Source organism: Nerophis lumbriciformis, linkage group LG35 (genome assembly GCF_033978685.3).
Source record: "Nerophis lumbriciformis linkage group LG35, RoL_Nlum_v2.1, whole genome shotgun sequence".
Lineage (NCBI taxonomy): Eukaryota > Metazoa > Chordata > Actinopteri > Syngnathiformes > Syngnathidae > Nerophis > Nerophis lumbriciformis.
The window spans coordinates 22,092,908-22,115,199 of NC_084582.2; the positions used below are offsets into that span (position 1 = coordinate 22,092,908).

The 22,292-nt window shown below is 40.0% G+C and overlaps 1 protein-coding gene across 1 annotated transcript in view; it reads right to left on the minus strand.

Moving 5' to 3' along the window:
• Nucleotides 1-22,292, minus strand: part of ldhd (lactate dehydrogenase D) — a 44,244-nt gene that overhangs the window by 5,427 nt on the left and 16,525 nt on the right. Inside the window, exons 8-10 of the mRNA XM_061927840.1 lie at nucleotides 18,000-18,127; nucleotides 13,994-14,084; nucleotides 8,582-8,693 (exon numbers count right to left, since the gene is read on the minus strand). Of these exons, the coding sequence (XP_061783824.1) occupies nucleotides 8,582-8,693; nucleotides 13,994-14,084; nucleotides 18,000-18,127 (331 nt within the window). The remainder of the gene's footprint in view (nucleotides 1-8,581; nucleotides 8,694-13,993; nucleotides 14,085-17,999; nucleotides 18,128-22,292) is intronic.

The following is a 22,292-nucleotide window of genomic DNA, read 5'->3' on the forward strand; positions in this document are numbered from 1 at the left end:
CACGTGGTATGATAGGCAAAGCAGCGCCCGTAGTGGCTGACAGCTTCTGGCCGGACCCCTCGTTGCAAGTCTCGAGTTGTATGTTGTAATATGTATATCAATCAATCAATCAATGTTTACTTGTATAGCCCTAAATCACGAGTGTATATGCTTTGCTATCAAGTTGTTTTTTCTCACTCCAGTCTGGGCCCAGTCTGAGATTTACCTTCTTTTTTTTTTTTTTTTAACTCATCCTTCCCCAGCGTCTGCCTTTCCCCACCTTTTACAGGGTGCCATCAGTGTTCCTGTTCTGTAACTCAGTGTTGGTCTAATCTTGAACAGGTTTGTGCTGAAAACAACATTTTGTTGTTTTTGTGCAATGACAATATCAATCAATCAATCAATCAAAGTTTACTTATATAGCCCTAAATCACGAGTATCTCAAAGGGCTGCACAAGCCACAACGATCAGATCCCAAATCAGGGCAAGAAAAAACTCAACCCAATGGGATGACAATGAGAAACCTTGGAGGGGACCGCAGATGTGGGGACCCCCCCTGGGCGACCGGTGCAATGGACGTCGAGTGGATCTAGCATGATATTGTGAGAGACCAGTCCATAATGGATCTAGCATAATAGTGTGAGAGTCCAGTCCATATTGGATCTAACATAATAGTGTGAGAGTCCAGTCCACAGTGGATCTAACATAATAGTGTGAGAATCCAGTCCATAGTGGATCTAGCATAATATTGTGATAGTCCAGTCCATAGTGGATTTAACATACTGTAATAGTGTGAGAGTACAGTCCATAGTGGATCTAGCATAATATTGTAAGAGTCCAGTCCATAGTGGATCTAACATACTGTAATAGTGTTAGAGCACAGTCCATAGTGGATCTAACTTAGTGTGAGAGTCCAGTCCATAGTGGATTTAACATAATAGTGTGAGAGTTCAGTCCATAGTGGATCTAACATAATAGTGTGAGAGTACAGTCCATAGTGGATCTAGCATAATATTGTGAGAGTCCAGTCCATAGTGGATCTAACATACTGTAATAGTGTGAGAGTACAGTCCATAGTGGATGTAACATGATAGTTTGAGAGTACAGTCCATAGTGGATATAACATAATAGTGTGAGAGTACAGTCCACAGTGGATCTAACATAATAGTGTGCGAGTACAGTCCATTGTGGATATAACATAATAGTGTGAGAATCCAGTCCATAGTGGATCTAGCATAATATTGTGATAGTCCAGTCCATAGTGGATTTAACATACTGTAATAGTGTGAGAGTACAGTCCATAGTGGATCTAGCATAACATTGTAAGAGTCCAGTCCATAGTGGATCTAACATACTGTAATAGTGTTAGAGTACAGTCCATAGTGGATCTAACTTAGTGTGAGAGTCCAGTCCATAGTGGATCTAACATAATAGTGTGAGAGTTCAGTCCATAGTGGATCTAACATAATAGTGTGAGAGTACAGTCCATAGTGGATCTAGCATAATATTGTGAGAGTCCAGTCCATAGTGGATATAACATACTGTAATAGTGTGAGAGTACAGTCCATAGTGGATGTAACATGATAGTGTGAGAGTACAGTCCATAGTGGATATAACATAATAGTGTGAGAGTACAGTCCACAGTGGATCTAACATAATAGTGTGAGAGTACAGTCCACAGTGGATCTAACATAATAGTGTGCGAGTCTAGTCCATAGTGGATCTAACATACTGTAATAGTGTGAGAGTACAGTCCATAGTGGATCTAGCATAATATTGTGAGAGTCCAGTCCATAGTGGATCTAACATACTGTAATAGTGTGAGAGTACAGTCCATAGTGGATCTAGCATAATATTGTGAGAGTCCAGTCCATAGTGGATCTAACATACTGTAATAGTGTGAGAGTACAGTCCATAGTGGATCTAGCATAATAGTGTGAGAGTACAGTCCATAGTGGATCTAGCATAATATTGTGAGAGTCCAGTCCATAGTGGATCTAACATACTGTAATAGTGTGAGAGTCCAGTCCATAGTGGATCTAGCATAATATTGTGAGAGTCCAGTCCATAGTGGATCTAACATACTGTAATCGTGTGAGAGTCCAGTCCATAGTGGATCTAACATAATAGTGTGAGAGTACAGTCCATAGTGGATATAACATAATAGTGTGAGAATCCAGTCCATAGTGGATCTAGCATAATATTGTGATAGTCCAGTCCATAGTGGATTTAACATACTGTAATAGTGTGAGAGTACAGTCCATAGTGGATCTAGCATAACATTGTAAGAGTCCAGTCCATAGTGGATCTAACATACTGTAATAGTGTTAGAGTACAGTCCATAGTGGATCTAACTTAGTGTGAGAGTCCAGTCCATAGTGGATCTAACATAATAGTGTGAGAGTTCAGTCCATAGTGGATCTAACATAATAGTGTGAGAGTACAGTCCATAGTGGATCTAGCATAATATTGTGAGAGTCCAGTCCATAGTGGATATAACATACTGTAATAGTGTGGGAGTACAGTCCATAGTGGATGTAACATGATAGTGTGAGAGTACAGTCCATAGTGGATATAACATAATAGTGTGCGAGTCTAGTCCATAGTGGATCTAACATACTGTAATGGTGTGAGAGTACAGTCCATAGTGGATCTAGCATAATATTGTGAGAGTCCAGTCCATAGTGGATATAACATACTGTAATAGTGTGGGAGTACAGTCCATAGTGGATGTAACATGATAGTGTGAGAGTACAGTCCATAGTGGATATAACATAATAGTGTGAGAGTACAGTCCACAGTGGATCTAACATAATAGTGTGCGAGTCTAGTCCATAGTGGATCTAACATACTGTAATGGTGTGAGAGTACAGTCCATAGTGGATCTAGCATAATATTGTGAGAGTCCAGTCCATAGTGGATCTAACATACTGTAATAGTGTGAGAGTACAGTCCATAGTGGATCTAGCATAATATTGTGAGAGTCCAGTCCATAGTGGATCTAACATACTGTAATAGTGTGAGAGTACAGTCCATAGTGGATCTAGCATAATAGTGTGAGAGTACAGTCCATAGTGGATCTAGCATAATATTGTGAGAGTCCAGTCCATAGTGGCTCTAACATACTGTAATAGTGTGAGAGTCCAGTCCATAGTGGATCTAGCATAATATTGTGAGAGTCCAGTCCATAGTGGATCTAACATACTGTAATCGTGTGAGAGTCCAGTCCATAGTGGATCTAACATAATAGTGTGAGAGTACAGTCCATAGTGGATATAACATAATAGTGTGAGAGTCCAGTCCATAGTGGATCTAACATAATAGTGTGAGAGTACAGTCCATAGTGGATCTAACATAATAGTGTGAGAGTACCGTCCATAGTGTGGGGGTGTCAAACTCAAATACAGAGTGGGCCAAAATTTAAAACTGAACAAAGCTGCGGGCCAAGGTTCAACAAATTAACCTTTTAATAGGGACCCAAACAAGTTTTGCATTGAATATTGAACAAGCAAGGCTTATATAACTTTATAGTGACATGCAAAATCGAGTTTCAAATAATAATAATAATTACAATGGGCCTTGCGGGCCCTAATTAAAAAATATCAATGGCATATCAAATCAAATTTAAATACAAATTGAATGCATCTTTTCTATTTGCAGCCTTCTGTGGTAAATATCAAAATACACTTTTTCCACAGGCTAATAATATATTTGAAAATAAAATAACAAAAATGAATGAATCAAACATTCAAGCCTTGCAGTAGCAAGAGAAAGTGCATGAATAAAATGTTAATTATTGCTCAGTTTGCTACACTGATTTGCTTTAACACTGAATATGGAACAAGCAACACTTATATAACTTAATAGTGCAAAATCAACTTTCAAAAAACAAACGAAAAAACATCAATGGCGTATTAAATAAAATTTAACTAAAAAATTGAATGCCTCTTTTCTATTTGCAGCCTTCTGGGGTAAATATCAACATTAACTTGGTGGGCGAGGGCAGGGTTTGGTGGTAGCGGGGTGTATATTGTAGCGTCCTGGAAGAGTTAGTGCTGCAAGGGGTTCTGGGTATTTGTTCTGTTGTGTTACGGTGCAGATGTTCTCCCGAAATGTGTTTCTCATTCTTGTTAGGTTTGGGTTCACAGTGTGGCGCATATTTGTAACAGTGTGACCTGTATGGCTGTTGATCAAGTATGCCTTGCATTCACTTGTGTGTTTAAAAGCCGCATATAGTATGTGACTGGGCCGGCACGCTGTTTGTATGGAGGAAAAGCGGACGTGACGACAGGTTGTAGAGGACGTTGAAGGCAGTGCCTTTAAGGCACGCCCCAATAATGTTGTCCGGGTGGAAATCGGGAGGAATTCGGGAGAATGGTTGCCCCGGGAGATTATCCGAAGGGGCACTGCAATTCGGGAGTCTCCCGGGAAAATCGGAAGGGTTGGCAAGTATGAGTATTAGCGGTGAATGCGGTGTTACAGCGGCACCGCCGCTGTACAATACCAGCGGGCCAGCTCTAATGTTAATTTGATATTGCCTCAAGGGCCAAATAAAATTATACGGCGGGCCAATTTTGGACCGCGGGCCAGAGTTTGACACCCATGCCATAATGGATCTAACATAATAGTGTGAGAGTACAGTCCATAGTGGGGCCAGCAGGAGATCAAAAGTGGAGCCTTACTTTTGAGTGCTTTCTATCAGGCATGCTTGTTTTGTTGGCATGAAAATTTACAACATTAATTCGAGGCAGTCTGCTGCGAATACGCCTGTTTGCCCTCTAAGGGCCTGATTTACAAAGATCCAAATACCATAAAATAGTGTGTACTATGAGTGGGCCTGTTGTGTGTGATCTACTCACACTGCGTGTGCAATTAAACATTGATGCAGACTGTCTTTTTAAATAAGGATATTGACGGGACTTTTGCCACAGAGACACTCTCATTTTCTGCACATTCATGTTATCATGCCCCTGCCTGTGTGCCATGCGTTTAACCAGCAGCACACATCCATAATATGTAACACCGTTTCTGAATCGGAATCAACAGAAACATATGCCCACTGACAATTATGTGCGCATGGCTGTGGATCGCATTACCTTTTTTTTTGTCCTGTCCAGCCACTCAGGCAAATAATTTTGTTGATGTAGATGCCCATTATTGCTGTACAGATTTACTTTACAAAACAAATGTGTGGGATACTTCTCTTGTTGCCTTATTTGTGTTTGACTTTAATACACAGATTTATATTAATGTTTGGCGCAGCGTGAATCGCATTACCAGTGCATTCGTGCGTCTGTAATGATTCAAACACAAAAAAAATGTCATATTGAAAGACATCTTTTCATGTAGATTTATCATAGTAATATTTTTCCTAAATAATAAAACGAACAACAAAAAAAACTAAATGCCAGCAGACACCAAAACGCATCAATTGAATCTATTATAATCAGCACCAAAAGTCTTCCAGCAGCTATAACATAAAAGGAAATTGCTGAATAGACGATATGTCTAATATTTGTTACTTCTGTCAGTCCAAATATGTTACACACACACGTAGTATGGAGGATTCTCGTCTGTCCATCAAATGTTGGTGTACAACATATGACGATAAAATGTAATATCGGAAATTATCGGTATCGGTTTCAATAAGTAAAATCTATGACTTTTTAAAACGCCGCTGTGTACACGGTCGTAGGAAGATGTACAGAGCGCCAATAAACCTTGAAGGCACTGCCTTTGCGTGCTGGCCCAGTCACATAATATCTACGGCTTTTCACACAAGTGAAAACACTTGTAATAATGTTAAACAACTTCAACACTGTTACAAATATGCGCCACACTGTGAACCCACACCAAACAACAATGACAAACACATTTTGGGAGAACATCCACACCGTAACACAACATAAACACACCAGAACAAATACCCAGAACCCCTTGCAGATGCTTGTTTTCATTCAGAAAAATCTACCTCACACACGTGATAACAAGGAGAAAAATAATTAGCCCACTCTTTGAGCTTGATCTGTTGCACAAATAGACTAATAGTCTGGACTGAGTGAAGCTATTTTATTTATGTTTTGTGCCTTTTTTCCCCATGCACTTTAAAGGATGGCTGTGTTTTCTACTAGTCTAGACTTAAGCAGTTTTATTAATGTTCATGCACTTTAAAGGATGGCTGTGTTATATACAAACCCCATTTCCATATGAGTTGGGAAATTGTGTTAGATGTAAATATAAACAGAATACAATGATTTGCAAATCACTTTCAACCCATATTCAGTTGAATATGCTACAAAGACAACATATTTGATGTTCAAACTGATAAACATTTTTTTGTTGTTGCAAATAATCATTAACTTTAGAATCTGATGCCAGCAACACGTGACAAAGAAGTTGGGAAAGGTGGCAATAAATACTGACAAAGTTGAGGAATGCTCATCAAACACTTATTTGGAACATCCCACAGGTGAAAAGGTTAATTGGGAACAGGTGGGTGCCATGATTGGGTATAAAAGTAGATTCGATGAAATGCTCAGTCGTTCACAAACAAGGATGAGGCGAGGGTCACCACTTTGTCAACAAATGCGTGAGCAAATTGTTGAACAGTTTAAGAAAAACCTTTCTCAACCAGCTATTGCAAGGAATTTAGGGATTTCACCATCTACGGTCCGTAATATCATCAAAAGGTTCAGAGAATCTGGAGAAATCACTGCACGTAAGCGGCTAAGCCCGTGACCTTCGATCCCTCAGGCTGTACTGCATCAACAAGCGACATCAGTGTGTAAAGGATATCACCACATGGGCTCAGGAACACTTCAGAAACCCACTGTCAGTAACTACAGTTGGTCACTACATCTGTAAGTGCAAGTTAAAACTCTCCTATGCAAGGTGAAAACCGTTTATCAACAACACCCAGAAACGCAGTCGGCTTTGCTGGGCCTGAGCTCATCTAAGATGGACTGATACAAAGTGGAAAAGTGTTCTGTGGTCTGATGAGTCCACATTTTAAATTGTTTTTGGAAACTGTGGACGTCGTGTCCTCCGGACCAAAGAGGAAAAGAACCATCTGGATTGTTATAGGCGCAAAGTTGAAAAGCCAGCATCTGTGATGGTATGGGGGTGTATTAGTGCCAAAGACATGGGGTAACTTACACATCTGTGAAGGCGCCATTAATGCTGAAAGGTACATACAGGTTTTGGAGCAACATATGTTGCCATCCAAGCAACGTCACCATGGACGCCCCTGCTTATTTCAGCAAGACAATGCCAAGCCACGTGTTACATCAACGTGGCTTCATAGTAAAAGAGTGCGGGTACTAGACTGGCCTGCTTGTAGTCCAGACCTGTCTCCCATTGAAAATGTGTGGCGCATTATGAAGCCTAAAATACCACAACGGAGACCCCCGGACTGTTGAACAACTTAAGCTGTACATCAAGCAAGAATGGGAAATAATTCCACCTGAGGAGCTTAAAAAATGTGTCTCCTCAGTTCCCAAACGTTTATTGAGTGTTGTTAAAAGGAAAGGCCATGTAACACAGTGGTGAACATGCCCTTTCCCAACTTCTTTGGCACGTGTTGCAGCCATGAAATTCTAAGTTAATTATTATTTGCAAAAAAATAAATAAAGTTTATGAGTTTGAACATCAAATATCTTGTCTTTGTAGTGCATTCAATTGAATATGGGTTGAAAAGGATTTGCAAATCATTGTATTCTGTTAATATTTACATCTAACACAATTTCCCAACTCATATGGAAACGGGGTTTGTACTAGTTGAGACTGAAGCAGTTTTTTTATTTTTGTGCCTTTCTTGTTTTTATTTGCACATTTTTGTTACTCATACGAATACGTTAAGAACAGGGCAAATTGAGCCCAGTTTATAGTATACTCTGGACTAAAGCTGTGTGCCTTCATTGTTTTTGTAGCTGTTGTTTTGAGGCATGTTTAAAAAAAAATAAAAAATGCATTTTGTGAAAGTCAAAGTTAACAGTGTTTCCCATAGTTGTAGTGGGTATCAGGATTATTTCAGGGAGAGCATGTCCCACATTCCAAGCTGCTGTTTTGAGGCATGTTAAAAAAAATAATGCACTTTGTGACTTAAATAATAAATATGGCAGTGCCATGTTGGCACTTTTGTCCATAACTTGGGTTGATATATTTTGGAAAACCTTGTTACATTGTTTAATGCATCCAGCGGGGCATCACAACAAAATTAGGCATAATAATGTGTTAATTCCACAACTGTATATATCGGTATCGGTTGATATCGGTATCGGTAATTAAGAGTTGGACAATATCGGAATATCGGATATCGGCAAAAAAGCCATTATCGGATATCTCTAGTTTGGGGTAAAATATTATATTAAATAGCGAGGACATGACCTTTGGGTCTTCAATGGTAGTTACAGCCACGATTGAAATATGGCAATGTTTGAATTTACATGAATCATTAGCAGGTAGCACTGCCAGAATTTGTTCGGTAGCAAAAAAAATACCGAATTCGGTAGCCTTCCTTACCTGTACGCTAGTGTGGAAAAAGGCAAGCTCTCCCTATGGAGGAAGAATTTGAATGAATGGAAGTGACGAGCTCAGAAGTTACCTTGCCAGTCTCTCGCTGAACAAATGGACTTGGTGGAGTTCTTCTGGGTCATCAGGATCAAGTACCATCAGACAGTGAAAGTTACCATCACCCACATGGCCAGCAATGGGACCTGCACAGCAGTACATTTACATGTTCAGAACTTCTAAATGTAAATTACACACAAAGAATATATCTAAAAAATTCAAATTAAATCAGTATTTTTTATTTTGTGGTTAAAATTGAATGGGAAGACTACTGGGAAGTGTTTTTTTCTTTTTTTTTTATATTTCTTTTTTTATATTTCTGGATTATCTGATTTTTGTCTGGATTATTTTACTGTATTGATATTTAATTTTAGACCCTGTTAAAATATATAGTATTTAGTATGCCCCTGAATTGGACACAAGCTTCAGAAAACGATGAGTGAAACTGGCATTTATGTTCCAGTTTTGCACATTTTTCCATTCATTCAATATGTGCAATGGGAATTAAGTCAACTGTTTCTATTTACAAATGCACTGTTTTTAAAAGTTGCAAATGATGAATGCTTATTTAGTGAAACAAAAAGAAATGTAAAACTGCATTAATATACATAAATTAAAGATGAATACATTTTTAATTGAATCCTAGCTCCTGAATTGTAACTGTAATCAAATCGCGAGGTGCCCAAAGATTTACAACTGTAGTATTAATACATGCTCTACATTTTCTGTGTGATTACAATAATCACACAGCCCTGCGTTATGGGTCCCAATGAGCAATAGATATTTATGTCATAACCTCATTCTAGGAATGATATCTTCCTCTTTCCTAGTTCTATCCTCTTATTACTCCTACACTCCTCTGGACTTTTTAATACTGCTTACCTTTTCTTTCTTTATTCCAATTATCCTGACACTTTTATTGACTTTACCACACTTCCAGCTATATTTACGGAACTATTTCAGATATAACATCCTATGTTGTTTCTATAAAGCTTTATTCTTTAGGCTGCAACCCGAGCACACAACTTTACTTACCGTATTTTTCGGACTATAAGTCGCAGTTTTTTTCATAGTTTGGCCGAGCTCCAGTGCAATTTATATATGTTTTTTTCCTTCTTTATTATGCATTTTCAGCAGGTGCGACTTATACTCCGGTGTGACTTATACTCCGAAAAATACGGTACATTGATTTTTTTTCTGTCCATTCAGCTGCCATGCAAATTGCTATTAATTACCCGTAAAAAAAACGATAACTTGTCACTAATTATTTTATTCAAAATTATGTTTTCTTGTGGAATAACGTACTTGATTATTTTTAATTTTAGATGCATCTGTATATATCTGATAATGCTTTAAAGTTAAAGTCTTTAATAATTGCATATCCACGTCTGGGATGTCGTACATCCTCTGTGGTATGCCAGGAATTAGTATACTACTATCAATTCGATCTTTTTTTTATACATCTCTTATTAACCATCCAAAACTCAGATTGTACGTGGGGTTATTTTTACCCTTCGTGTTCATATTTCGCTGTGTTTGTTCCATTTTTGTTGCGTTTTGCTTGATTGTAAAATATGTAGATCAAGAGGGTGTGTGACGTTCATATGTTGTCAATATTCAGTGTTTTACCTTTCAAAGTTAATATTGTAAAGCCCACATTCTTCATTTTCATGTTCATTTTGGGTGTCTCATTCAGTAAAAAAATTTAAAATGCCATTCCGTTTTTTTAAGGCGGTCTGTCATAACAATTTTAGCATTCAGATATTATTGTGAAGTTTTGTATTAGTGTTCCTAAAAATAGATACACCGGCCCCCAGACACATTTTTTTCTCTAAATTTGGCCCCCCGAAGCAAAATAATTGCCCAGGCCTGCTTTAGTATATTGAGCATTACCAGAGCCGCCTTAACCTAAGAGGGGGGGGGGGGGGGGGGGGGGGGGGGGGGGGTCCTGGGACTGCGTAGGTTTTGGGGTCCCCCCAAACCGTCCCGAAAACAAAGTTTGAACAAAAATCATGATTTTACTCAACTAAACATCAACAATGCAAAAATGTTGTCATGACCTGTCAATTCAAGGTAGTGTCTTGTTTAGTTTTTGGGTGTTTGTAGATTTACTTCCTGTTTTATGCCCTAATTTAGTTCATTTTCTGTACATGTTGGTTTGCAGTGGCTTCACCCCTGATTCCAGGTGATTAGTGATTATTCTTTTCACCTGCTGCCAATTACCACAAGGACTATTTAAACCAGTTTTACAGCTTAGTGGGTTGTTGGATATGTTATGAATGCAATGATTCTTTCACACATATCTTATGGCTTAACTACATGGTCCCAGACACACCAGTCATCAATCAAGACCATTGAGTGTCTTTATAACCGCACCTTGAAAGTTCTAGACAAGAAGAGTATACAATATCATCATTGCCAAGTTTTAACCAAATACAATATTTTAAGTTTTACCAATTTTATTTTGTTACACACAGTCAAACTGTTTTTTAAATGCTTGGATAACTCTGCTCCCCAATTGCTCTGCAAGGCAATTACAAGACTGCAAAGTGGTACCAGATCTACCACCCGAGCAATGTCAAAAGGCAACTGTTGTGTTCCATTTCGTAGGACATCTTTTGCCCATACTGCCTTTTCAATAAAAGGACCACATCTATGGAACTCTCTACCGGACACTTTGAAAAGTATACCTGCACTTGTCACTTTCAAAAAACAAACAAAATGATGGCTAGTTGAGCAACAATCTTGTTCCCATGTTTAGTTTTCACTCATTTTTACTAATTGGTTTTTTATCTAGTCTGCACTTTGTCTGTGTTATTATTAGTATTGGCTTTTAACTCTAGTTTGCAATTTGTCTATATTATTACGATTATCATTATTATCGACTCATTCTGTTTTTTATTTTCCTATTTTAATGATGTTGGATCTGTGTTGTTGTTGTTGGGGACAAGTGTTGTAAATTAGTTTTGGCTACAAACACTATGATGCATACATTGGATAACTGTTTCAGATGTCTATGTTTTTGTATCTGTCCCTATTTCAAATAAACCTCTATATATATTGGATCATTGCTTCTTTGTAACGGACACTGCTGCTTTCTCCTTATGGAAAACGTGAGTTTTTTTGGATTCTGATTTGTGTTTTTGTATTTTTGCACTTTGTTGCTTAATGGACCTTTTGCCTGTCCATTTCTGTGTGCATTATCTAGCATATCTGTAGTTTTTGCAGTCTTGCATTTTCTGTATATTGTGCCACAACTTTTGAGCACCTCTTTTTGTTATTAAAGACTTTATTCACATCGACTACCACTATGTCATTGCATCTTGGGGTCATACCACCGACACAAAGAGCCGAACATCCATTTTTAAAATAATTTTGTTCATAATTACATCTCGCATGCACATTAGTGGGAGTGTGACAGAAGCAAGTCAACTTCAAAAATAGTACTGGTGATCTGGGATATTGCCTTTGCTTTTAGCTCCGTAGTCAGCACACATCCCTCTCACACGGCGACCTGGGTTCGTTCCCAGCAGTAGGAAAAAAATAACACAGCCGAGAGAGTGCACAATTGCTACACGAAGCAGAGCTGTTTGTGATTGACAGCCATAAACACCAATCATTGCATTCTGCCAAAATTGGGGAGGCCTGATTGGGTGGGAGACCCTGGGCCTCAGCCCAGGTAAGCCCATGCATTAAGGTGGCTCTGTGTGTATGCTATACTTTGGTGTAACACAGCTTTAGACAGAATTGTGAAGAATGTTTGAGAGGAATAAGTATTTTGTGTATGTAGTAAAAGTTTTAGATCTTCGAGTTTAAGTCATGAAAAATGTCAGCAAAAAACAAAAGTGTTGCGTTCATATTTTTGTTCATAGTCCTCAGCATCCTGATTCCCATTACTTTTCTTTGATGCACTGCCATCAGAAGAGTCTGCCTACACTTGGGAGACATCATGAAGGGACAAAAAGTTCACTAAAAATAAACAAGTGATGTCCTTCCTCAGTGGAGCAACGCTCGACTAAGTATTCTTCCATTGTGCACACCTATCTACTTCTCTGTTTTATGAATATTTTGTATTAATCATTCATGGGAGTGCATATCACAACTAAATGCCGTAACATGAGGACAACCGGTAATGGTACAATGGAACGGTGTGCTGTATAAGAGCCAAACGGTACATTAGTGGTGCATGTGTATCAGTGACGTGCAGTCAGGGGAGGCAGGTGAGGCGGGGCCTCACGTGCCATCATGGAAAGAAAAAAAATGTAAAAAGAAAAAAAAAATTAAATTGTTATATGTATCCAGTGATTATACTATAAAGTTATTTTCCATTTAACTTCACCAGTTTTAGATTATTTTTATTCAAAATCGCTGAATTTTCACATTTGCCATTCAAATACGGAGAAGAGACTTGCGGTGAGTCACCAGCCAGTTGAGCCTCGCCATGGATTGCACAATGACTCGGCTAACTGCTGGCCTGCTGTGCAGTGAGACCGTATTGCTATATGAATTTCCATAGTTTAGTTAGCTGAGGTATATAATGTACAGTGTATTTTGTCAACAACTGTAAGTGTGTAATGTATTTCTTGTGGTGAGCAATCATAAAACGGCTGCAAAAGACGCACTGGGTGAGGCTCGCAGTAATTCCGCCTCCTGGTGGTAGAGGGCAGTAGTGATCCCAGAGATCATTCTTGCGACTACTCGGCTGCAGAAGAAGTGACAACAAGCAGCAACAGTTAGCAGCGATCGTTTATTTTTTTTCCTCTCGCCTAGACTTTTAACATGGAGGATTACATATCTAAAATAAAACAGTTTTCTAAACTGGACTTTCAGTTGAAGCAGGAGGTAATACTTAAAGGAAGATCTCCATCGAGACAGAGAGACTTTTAAAACTGAAGAAAGATAAGGAAGACTTCTATAAACAAGTTATCGATGCTTTTGTTCAGAAGGAGCGGCGCATGGACTTCATTTATAAGTAAAGGTAAGACCATAATAAAGTTTTTTTTTATCAAATGTGCTTTTTTGTGTGCTGCAGTTTGTATGTGTAAAGTTAAAGTTAAGTTAAAGTACCACTGATTGTCACACACACTAGGTGTGGTGAAATTTGTCCTCTGCATTTGACCCATCTCCTTGCTCACCCCCTGGGAGGTGAGGGGAGCAGTGGGCAGCAGTGGGCAGCAGCGGCGCCGCGCCCGGGAATCATTTTTGGTGATTTAACCCCCAATTCCAATCCTTGATGCTGAGTGCCAAGCAGGGAAGAATGCTGGTATGAGCTTTTAAACATAACCCGTTAACTGCTGCCAATCAAATGGTGAATAAGATACTCTTTAGGGTTCATATGTTTGTAAATCTGACTGTGATGAAGTCAGTGCCTCACCAGCCACGAACCTCACCGCACGTCACTGATGTGTATACACTAGCATGTAGCACCTTAGCATCTGCAGCTCACCTGTAAGTTTGTTCTCAAGCAGGTCGGCCTTTGTTTCTACTATGATTTGAGGCAGTTGAGAAATGGGTACACACACATCTGTAGAGTAGGCCTACGCACATGCAAACACACACACACACACACACACACACACACACACACACACACACACACACACACACACACACACAAGGAATCAGATGTAATGTTTAATGTCGTTAACAGTCTGTGATGGAGATCCCTCTTTTGTTTTTCACAATAAAGATCATTCACTGACGTCTGCTATTTGTTTTTTTTACACACGTTGCAAAAGACACACATTTTTTATAGGTTTTGTTTACGTTTGTAACCAGTAGGCCATGTGTACCTTTCACATTTAACTAATTTTCTGGTACCCAGGAATCAATACATGAACTGAATGATACCAATTTTCAGTTTTTGTGTGTGTTTGTGTAAATAGATAGTTTAAAATAATATATATTTTTATTATTTAAAATTTAACAGTGAACTTATATTAACTTATATGTCCAGTTGTTAGATTTTATTTCTCACATTACTGAGTATCATTTGCATGTATGCATTGATTTCGGTTTGTCTTAGGTGTGTTGCCATCGTCAGAAAGTACATTTTGCCATTAAGTTAAATGAGTCTTGTCTTTTGTCTAGTCCAGGGGTAGGGACGTATGGCTCTAGAGCCAGATGTGGCTCTTTTGATGACTGCATCTGGCTCTCAGATAAATCCTAGCTGACATTGCTTAACACGATAAGTAATGAATAATTCCGCTGGTAATCACAGTGTTAAAAATAACCATGTATCAATCAGACTATAAAGCCATCAGCAAAACCATGCAGCACCAGAAGTCGCATTCATGGTAAGAAGCATTTTATTTATTATTGGTTACCTTCAGAATAACTGTTATTAAAAAGAAAAAGAGACTTATTATACTGTATTTTTCGGAGTATAAGTCGCTCCGGAGTATAAGTCGCACCGGCCGAAAATGCATAATAAAGAAGGAAAAAAACATATATAAGTCACATTTTTGGGGGAAATTTATTTGATAAAACCCAACACCAAGAATAGACATTTAAAAGGTAATTTAAAATAAATAAAGAATAGTGAACAACAGGCTGAATAAGTGTACGTTATATGACGCATAAATAACCAACTGAGAACGTGCCTGGTATGTTAACGTAACATAACTATAACATATAGAACATGCTATATGTTTACCAAACAATCTGTCTCTCCTAATCGCTAAATCCGATGTAATCTTATACGTCTAGTCTCTTACGTGATTGAGCTAAATAATATTATTTGTTAGTTTACGCCGAATTGTAGTCAGCTGGAGGCGTGTCTTAATGAAATTAAACAATGGATGTCCGCTAACTTTTGCAACTCAACACTAAGAAAACGGAAATGCTGAATATCGGTCCTGCTCAACACCAACACCTATTTAATAATACCACCTTAACATTTGACAACCAAACAATTACACAAAGCGACTCAGTAAAGAATCATCTTCGACCCAACTCTCTCGTTTGAGTCACACATTAAGAGTGTTACTAAAACGGCCTTCTTTCATCTCCGTAATATCGCTAAAATTCGTTCCATTTTGTCCACTAGCGACGCTGAGATTATTATTCATGCGTTCGTTACGTCTCGTCTCGATTACTGTAACGTATTATTTTCGGGTCTCCCTATGTCTAGCATTAAAAGATTACAATTGGTACAAAATGCGGCTGCTAGACTTTTGACAAGAACAAGAAAGTTTGATCATATTACGCCTATACTGGCTCACCTGCACTGGCTTCCTGTGCACTTAAGATGCGACTTTAAGGTTTTACTACTTGCGTATAAAATACTAAACGGTCTAGCTCCAGCCTATCTTGCTGATTGTATTGTACCATATGTCCCGGCAAGAAACCTGCGTTCAAAGAACTCCGACTTATTAGTGATTCCCAGAGTCCAAAAAAGTCTGCGGGCTATAGAGCGTTTTCTATTCGGGCTCCAGTACTCTGGAATGCCCTACCGGTAACAGTTAGAGATGCTACCTCAGTAGAAGCATTTAAGTCCCATATTAAAACTCATTTGTATACTCTAGCCTTTAAATAGACCCCCATTTTTTAGACCAGTTGATCTGCTGTTTCTTTTCTTTTCTCCTCTGCCTCCTCGCCGGGTTACTCCGGTTCCGGTGACCATGGATGAAGTGCTGGCTGTCCAGAGTTGGGACCCGGGGTGGACCGCTCGCCTGTGCATCGGTTGGGGACATCTCTGCACTGCTGACCCGTCTCCGCTCGGGATGGTTTACTGCTGGTCTCCTGCTGGCCCCACTATGGACTGGACTCTCACTACTATGTTAGATCCACTAAGGACTGTTCTTTCACAATATTATGTCACTCGACATCCATTGCTTTCGGTCTCCCCTAGAGAGGGGGGGTTACCCACATATGCGGTCCTCTCCAAGGTTTCTCATAGTCATTCACATCGACGTCCCTTATGTGGACTCTGTACCGAGGATGCCGTTGTGGCTTGTGCAGCCCTTTGAGACTTTTGTGATTTAGGGCTATATAAATTAACATTGATTGATTGATTGATTGATTATTTTATGGTAATGTGTTAATAATTTCACACATAAGTCGCTCCTGAGTATAAGTCGCACCCCCGGCCAAACTATGAAAAAAACTGCGACTTATAGTCCGAAAAATACGGTACTCTAAAAATGTTGGTCTTACTTAAAAATGCACGCGTTTAGTTGTATTCAGTGTTAAAGAATATTATATGGCTCTCACGGAAATACATTTTAAAATATTTGGCTTTCATGGCTCTCACCCAAAAAGGTTCCCGACCCCTGGTCTAGTCCTACAAAGTGTTTATACTGTAAGTGTTGTACTTATTACACACAAGCTGTTTGATTGTAACGTGCATCTTCGTTGTAGTTTTCACTAACACACTTACTGTAGATGTTTTAAAATCATTGTAAAATCGCTAATCAGTAGCATGTAAATGGCATATCCAATATAAATTAGCATTGAGGTAGCCCGTTTTGAAAAGCGGAACTTTAATTTTGATCGCTTTCTATCAGACACGCTTCCTTTGTTGGCATGGAAAATGACATTATTTAGAGGCAGCCACTACAAAAGTCACAAAAAGTGCATCTATAAGCAGAATATTTCAATAAAAGTGCGAGGGTTATACTCTCCACACGCACTGTGAACATTCAATGACCATGAGCAAAACACAATGATGCATGTGCTGCACTGCCACGCCTCTCTAAATCTCTCCTGCGCTCTCGCTGTGAAATTCTCTTCCTGTGAAAACCTTTTTTACGCGGTTGGAAGGCGCACCGGACACAAACAGCTGCCTGTGATTGATTGCTTTTAAGGAAGTCCTGCCTTGTGACCTTTTATGGGGTGAATTGGCACAATATTTGTGCATGGATTGTAGCGGGCTTCTCAAGACCAAAAAGACCCGGTCTCAAATTTTGTCACAGTCAACTTCTGGTTGTAACGAATTGATAAGGTGAAAAATCGCCCATTCATTTTTAATAGGAATTTTGTTGAGAAATGTGGGAATTTTGGTGGGGTGAACTGAACACTTTGAAGTTGGAGTTATCGAAATCAATTTAAAAATGTGGAAAAAGCGTTAAAGAGTGAGGCAGAACAAGAATAAATACAAGCATTTGGTGCAGAAAAAACTTGGCACCAAGTGGTTGACTTAAGTACCGGTACATCAATATATTGAACCTGTGTTACAATAACACGTGTATTTGGAGTCTAAGTACCACAAAATAAATCTTAAAATGAACTGTCATGATCCCGGTGCATATTAAACAGTACACTTATATAACTTGTTATTGCTCAAAGCACTACGGGTGTGAATAGCATCTCTCATAACATCTCGGCCTTGAGGGAGACAGTATTCTGGGAATATACGTCAGCCAGTGTTTTGGAACTTTTGTGAATAAACAAAGGAGGCATTCCGATTCTCACAATCAATGTGTCTTAGCTTGTTTTTTGTACGTTCTTACCTTACAACCAGGCCTCAGAGCCTGAGCAGCATACCAGGCGTCATGGCGAGCTTTCCACAAGTGATTCCGTTTTTCTGCATCCCTGGCCCACTCAAAATCGGAGCCTCCGTTGGCTTGAGTAATTTCCTCTGTGAAAATATTATTGCAATAGTGATGATATATGTGTGTGTTTGTGTGTGTGTGTGTGTTCTTGTATTTCTACCCTTCTTGAGACATCAACAAGGAAAAGTACCTTCCATATGAGGACCGGTTAACAAGTTAGGACCAAAATCATGGTCCCAATACGGAAAAGCATTGCATGTCTTATTTGCACCACTGGTGGTGAAATTGATCAAAATTAGGGTGGTCCCAAAAAGGAAGGATTTTTCTAATTGACTGTGTGTCGCTTTTAAAAGTGTAAACATTTGAAGTACTCCCCCTCTGGCCAACATATGTAATAACAAGTGTGTGTATGCAATTGAAATGCGCCCCCTTTGGCCAAAATTAATAACAATAATAAAATATATATGTATATAGAGACATACTGTAATAACTTGAAGTAAATAATGAAGACTAAAAACTAACTAAAAGCTTTCCTTTTTTATATTTGCATAGTATGTATATTATTAAAGTTGTAAATACAAATCTTTATATATCTAGAAAGGGTGGTCTTAAAGAGGTAGGCATTTTTCGGAGGTCTCAAAGTAACAAATACAAAAATGTGTGTGTGTGTGTGTGTGTGTGTGTGTGTGTGTGTGTGTGTGTGTGTGTGTGTGTGTGTGTGTGTGTGTGTGTGTGTGTGTGTGTGTGTGTGTGTGTGTGCGCGTACGTGAATGTCTATATATGAACGTATTTACTGTATAAGGCGCACTTAAAATCCTTACATGTTCTCAGAAATTGACAGTGCGCCTTATAACCCGGTGGGCCTAATGTACGGATTCATTCTGGTTGTGCGATGAGGTGGAGACCTGTCCAGGGTGTCGAATGCAGCTGGGATAGGCTCCAGCCCCCACATCCCCCCGTGACCCCGAGATTGACAAGCGGTAGAAAAAGGATGGATGGACAAGATGTAATAAGTGTGACCAGTCACACTTACTAAAGTGCAATTTAAAATTTTGCGCGAAATATCCTGCTGAAAACGTTTCGGTATGATGACGCCTGCGCGTGGCGTCACGGATTGTAGAGGACATTTTGGGACAGCATGGTGGCCAGCTATTAAGTCGTCTGTTTTCATCTCAAAATTCCACAGTATTCTGGACATCTGTGTTGGTGAATCTTTTGCAATTTGTTCAATGAACAATGGAGACAGCAAAGAAGAAAGCTGTACGTGGGAAGCGGTGTATTGCGGCCGACTGCAGCAACACAAACACAGCCGGTGTTTCATTGTTTACATTCCCGAAAGATGACAGTCAAGCTTTACCATTGGCCTGTGGAGAACTGGGACAACAGAGACTCTTACCAGGAGGACTTTGAGTTGGATACGCAGACGCGGTACCGTGAGTACGCAGCTGCGGCTTCCAAACATTTGATCGCTTGCCCGTACGTGTGGGCCGTGTCACGCCAAATTTCTTCCCCCTACAAACCCCCCCCCACCCCCCCATTTACTTCCGGGGTGATTTCCTCTTACGTCATTTCCTCTTACTTACGTCATTTCCTCTTACGTCATTGACAGCGATCGATAGAATCCAAATCTCCTGAAAATGGTGGTGTCACTGAATGACATTTGTCTTTATCTTTCTCAGGGGACTTATGTCAAACACCAGCAGGCTTCGAAAAATACCAGGCGGAGTGTTAGGGAAAATTTCAGGCGGAGTGTTAGGGCCGCTGCTGGGAACTTCTGTCTTCGTGGTAACGTGCAAAAAATATTAATTAATATATAATACTGTTAAATGTCTGTACTTTAAATCAACATTATTGTTGAAACCATTTCACTACAATATTGTGTGTGCTGCTGTCTTGTGTCAAAGCCGAAGTGTTATCGATCGCTGTCAATGACGTAAGAGGAAATTATGTAAGTAAGAGGAAATGACGTAAGAGGAAATGACCCCGGAAGTAAATGGGGGGGGGAGGTTTTTGTAGGGGGAAGAAATTTGGCGTGACAGCTGCTATGTGCATGTCACATATGTAACTTTGGGGACTTTGGGGAAATATATGTGCTGTATGAACTTTGGGGAGGTAAACGGTACTTTGGGCTGTGGGATTGAGTGTGTTGTGCAGGTGTTTGAGTTGTATTGGCGGGTTATATGGACGGGAGGGGGGAGGTGTTTGTTATGCGGTATTCATTTGTGGCATATTAAATATAAGCCTCGTTGTGTTGTGGCTAATAGAGTATGTATATGTCTTTATGTGTTTATTTACTGTTTTAGTCATTCCCAGCTGAATATCAGGTCCCACCCGCCTCTCACAGCATCTTCCCTATCTGAATCGCTCCCACTGCCCTCTAGTCCTTCACTCTCACTTTCCTCATCCACAAATCTTTCATCCTCGCTCAAATTAATGGGGAAATCGTCGCTTTCTCGGTCCGAATCGCTCTCGCTGCTGGTGGCCATGATTGTAAACAATGTGCAGATGTGAGGAGCTCCACAACCGGTGACGTCACGCACATATCGTCTGCTACTTCCGCTACAGGCAAGGCTTTTTTTATCAGCAACCAAATGTTGCGAAGTTTATCGTCGATGTTCTCTACTAAATCCTTTCAGCAAAAATATGGCAATATCACGAAATGATCAAGTATGACACATAGAATGGACCTGCTATCCCCGTTTAAATAAGAAAATCGCATTTCAGTAGGCCTTTAACCACGTCTCTGTTAGTGCAATCACACAAGCGTTCCTGTATTCGGATATGCACTTCACATGAGCTTGAAGCTCATCTACTTTGTTTTTCAAGGATTGTGCGTTACTGAGGATGATGGAGGGAAGGGGTAAGCGGCGTAATCCAAGTCGGCGGAGCCGCTGTCGCACTCCTCCTCTCCGCCCTCGCTTCCTTGTCGTGACTGCTCCTCGGAGCACCGTGTGCGGCTTCTTCGTACGTGCCACCGCCCGCCTCCCGTCTCGGACTTTTGGTTTGCAGATCACTGGCGGAATGCCAGATGGCAGGGTCCTGACTTTTGAGCCTCTACAGCGGATCAAAAAGTCACGGCTGTATTGCAGTGAGTGGGGCTGCTGGCCGCTACACACGCTGTCAGTTCTCAGCTGTGACTGTCCCTCGGGCAACGCCATTCAGAGCTCGTTCAGAGCTCCTCTCATTGTAGCCGCTCGGCCACAAAGCCTGTGCGCTCATTAGTTCATGATGATAACACAAAACACTGATCGCACATGACAAACAGGATTAAAAAAAAAAAAAAGGACCAACAATAGAGCGACTACTTTTGCGTGTCGCTGCTCAGAGGCAGCGCCACTTCCCCAAATGGCATTTATTAGTAGACATATTATCTGCCGTTTTATTTCGACCTATTATGCAAAACCAACTTTTCTTACCTACTGTTTCCTGCTGATGTGTATTTTGGATCTCCATAAGTCTGGACAATTTGCACGCTTCCGCCATTGTAGTCGGCACCGTAATCAATAAATGATTTCTTTTTTTACACAGAGCTTCTATTTGCCGGACGCCGCAACAAATCCGTTCAATTTAGCTAAAATCTGCTTGTGTTCGACATGCCGTCATGCACAAACAAAATAAGTTGTCCGGTCTACTTTCAAAAGTAGAGTGGATTGTATTTTACACTTTGAAACGTCCTAATGTGCAGCAACAGACATCAAGTCAACTTGTCAAAGGTTTTCAGGCGTGATTTCACCTTGTTGACAAAATTGGATTGGAACATGCTGATTCTGAAGGTCCAAAATTTCAAGAATAATATACAGGCTTATGTCGGGTAGCAATATGGAGCTATAGGGGCCTGTGTCAAATACCAGTTGATACGGAGGACTGGGAAAGCAGGGGAGTTGTTGTGACAGCTAGCAAGGGATGATGTTACTGTTGGACTATGTTGCTTGCTGCAAAATTTTTTGTTGTTTATCAAGGCAAAACTGTTGTTGGTGTTGCCGTTCAGCACCTGTTATTAATGGCAGGACAGAGCTTATTTGCTTCTGCTCCTCTGGAAGGACAGAATAATAATTAATAAATTGTTTGTGGTTCTCTTTATTACAACTTCCCTTATCACGTGAGTACGCGCGGATTCTCGAGATCTCATAAAAGTCTGCGCTATTCGCTGCACAACGGAGGCGCAAAAGAACGGCGATGGGGATTGCCAGACTGTGGATGGCGGTGCTGTTACATAGCGGTTTCGTTCAAGAGCCGTTCCGCATGCAGTGA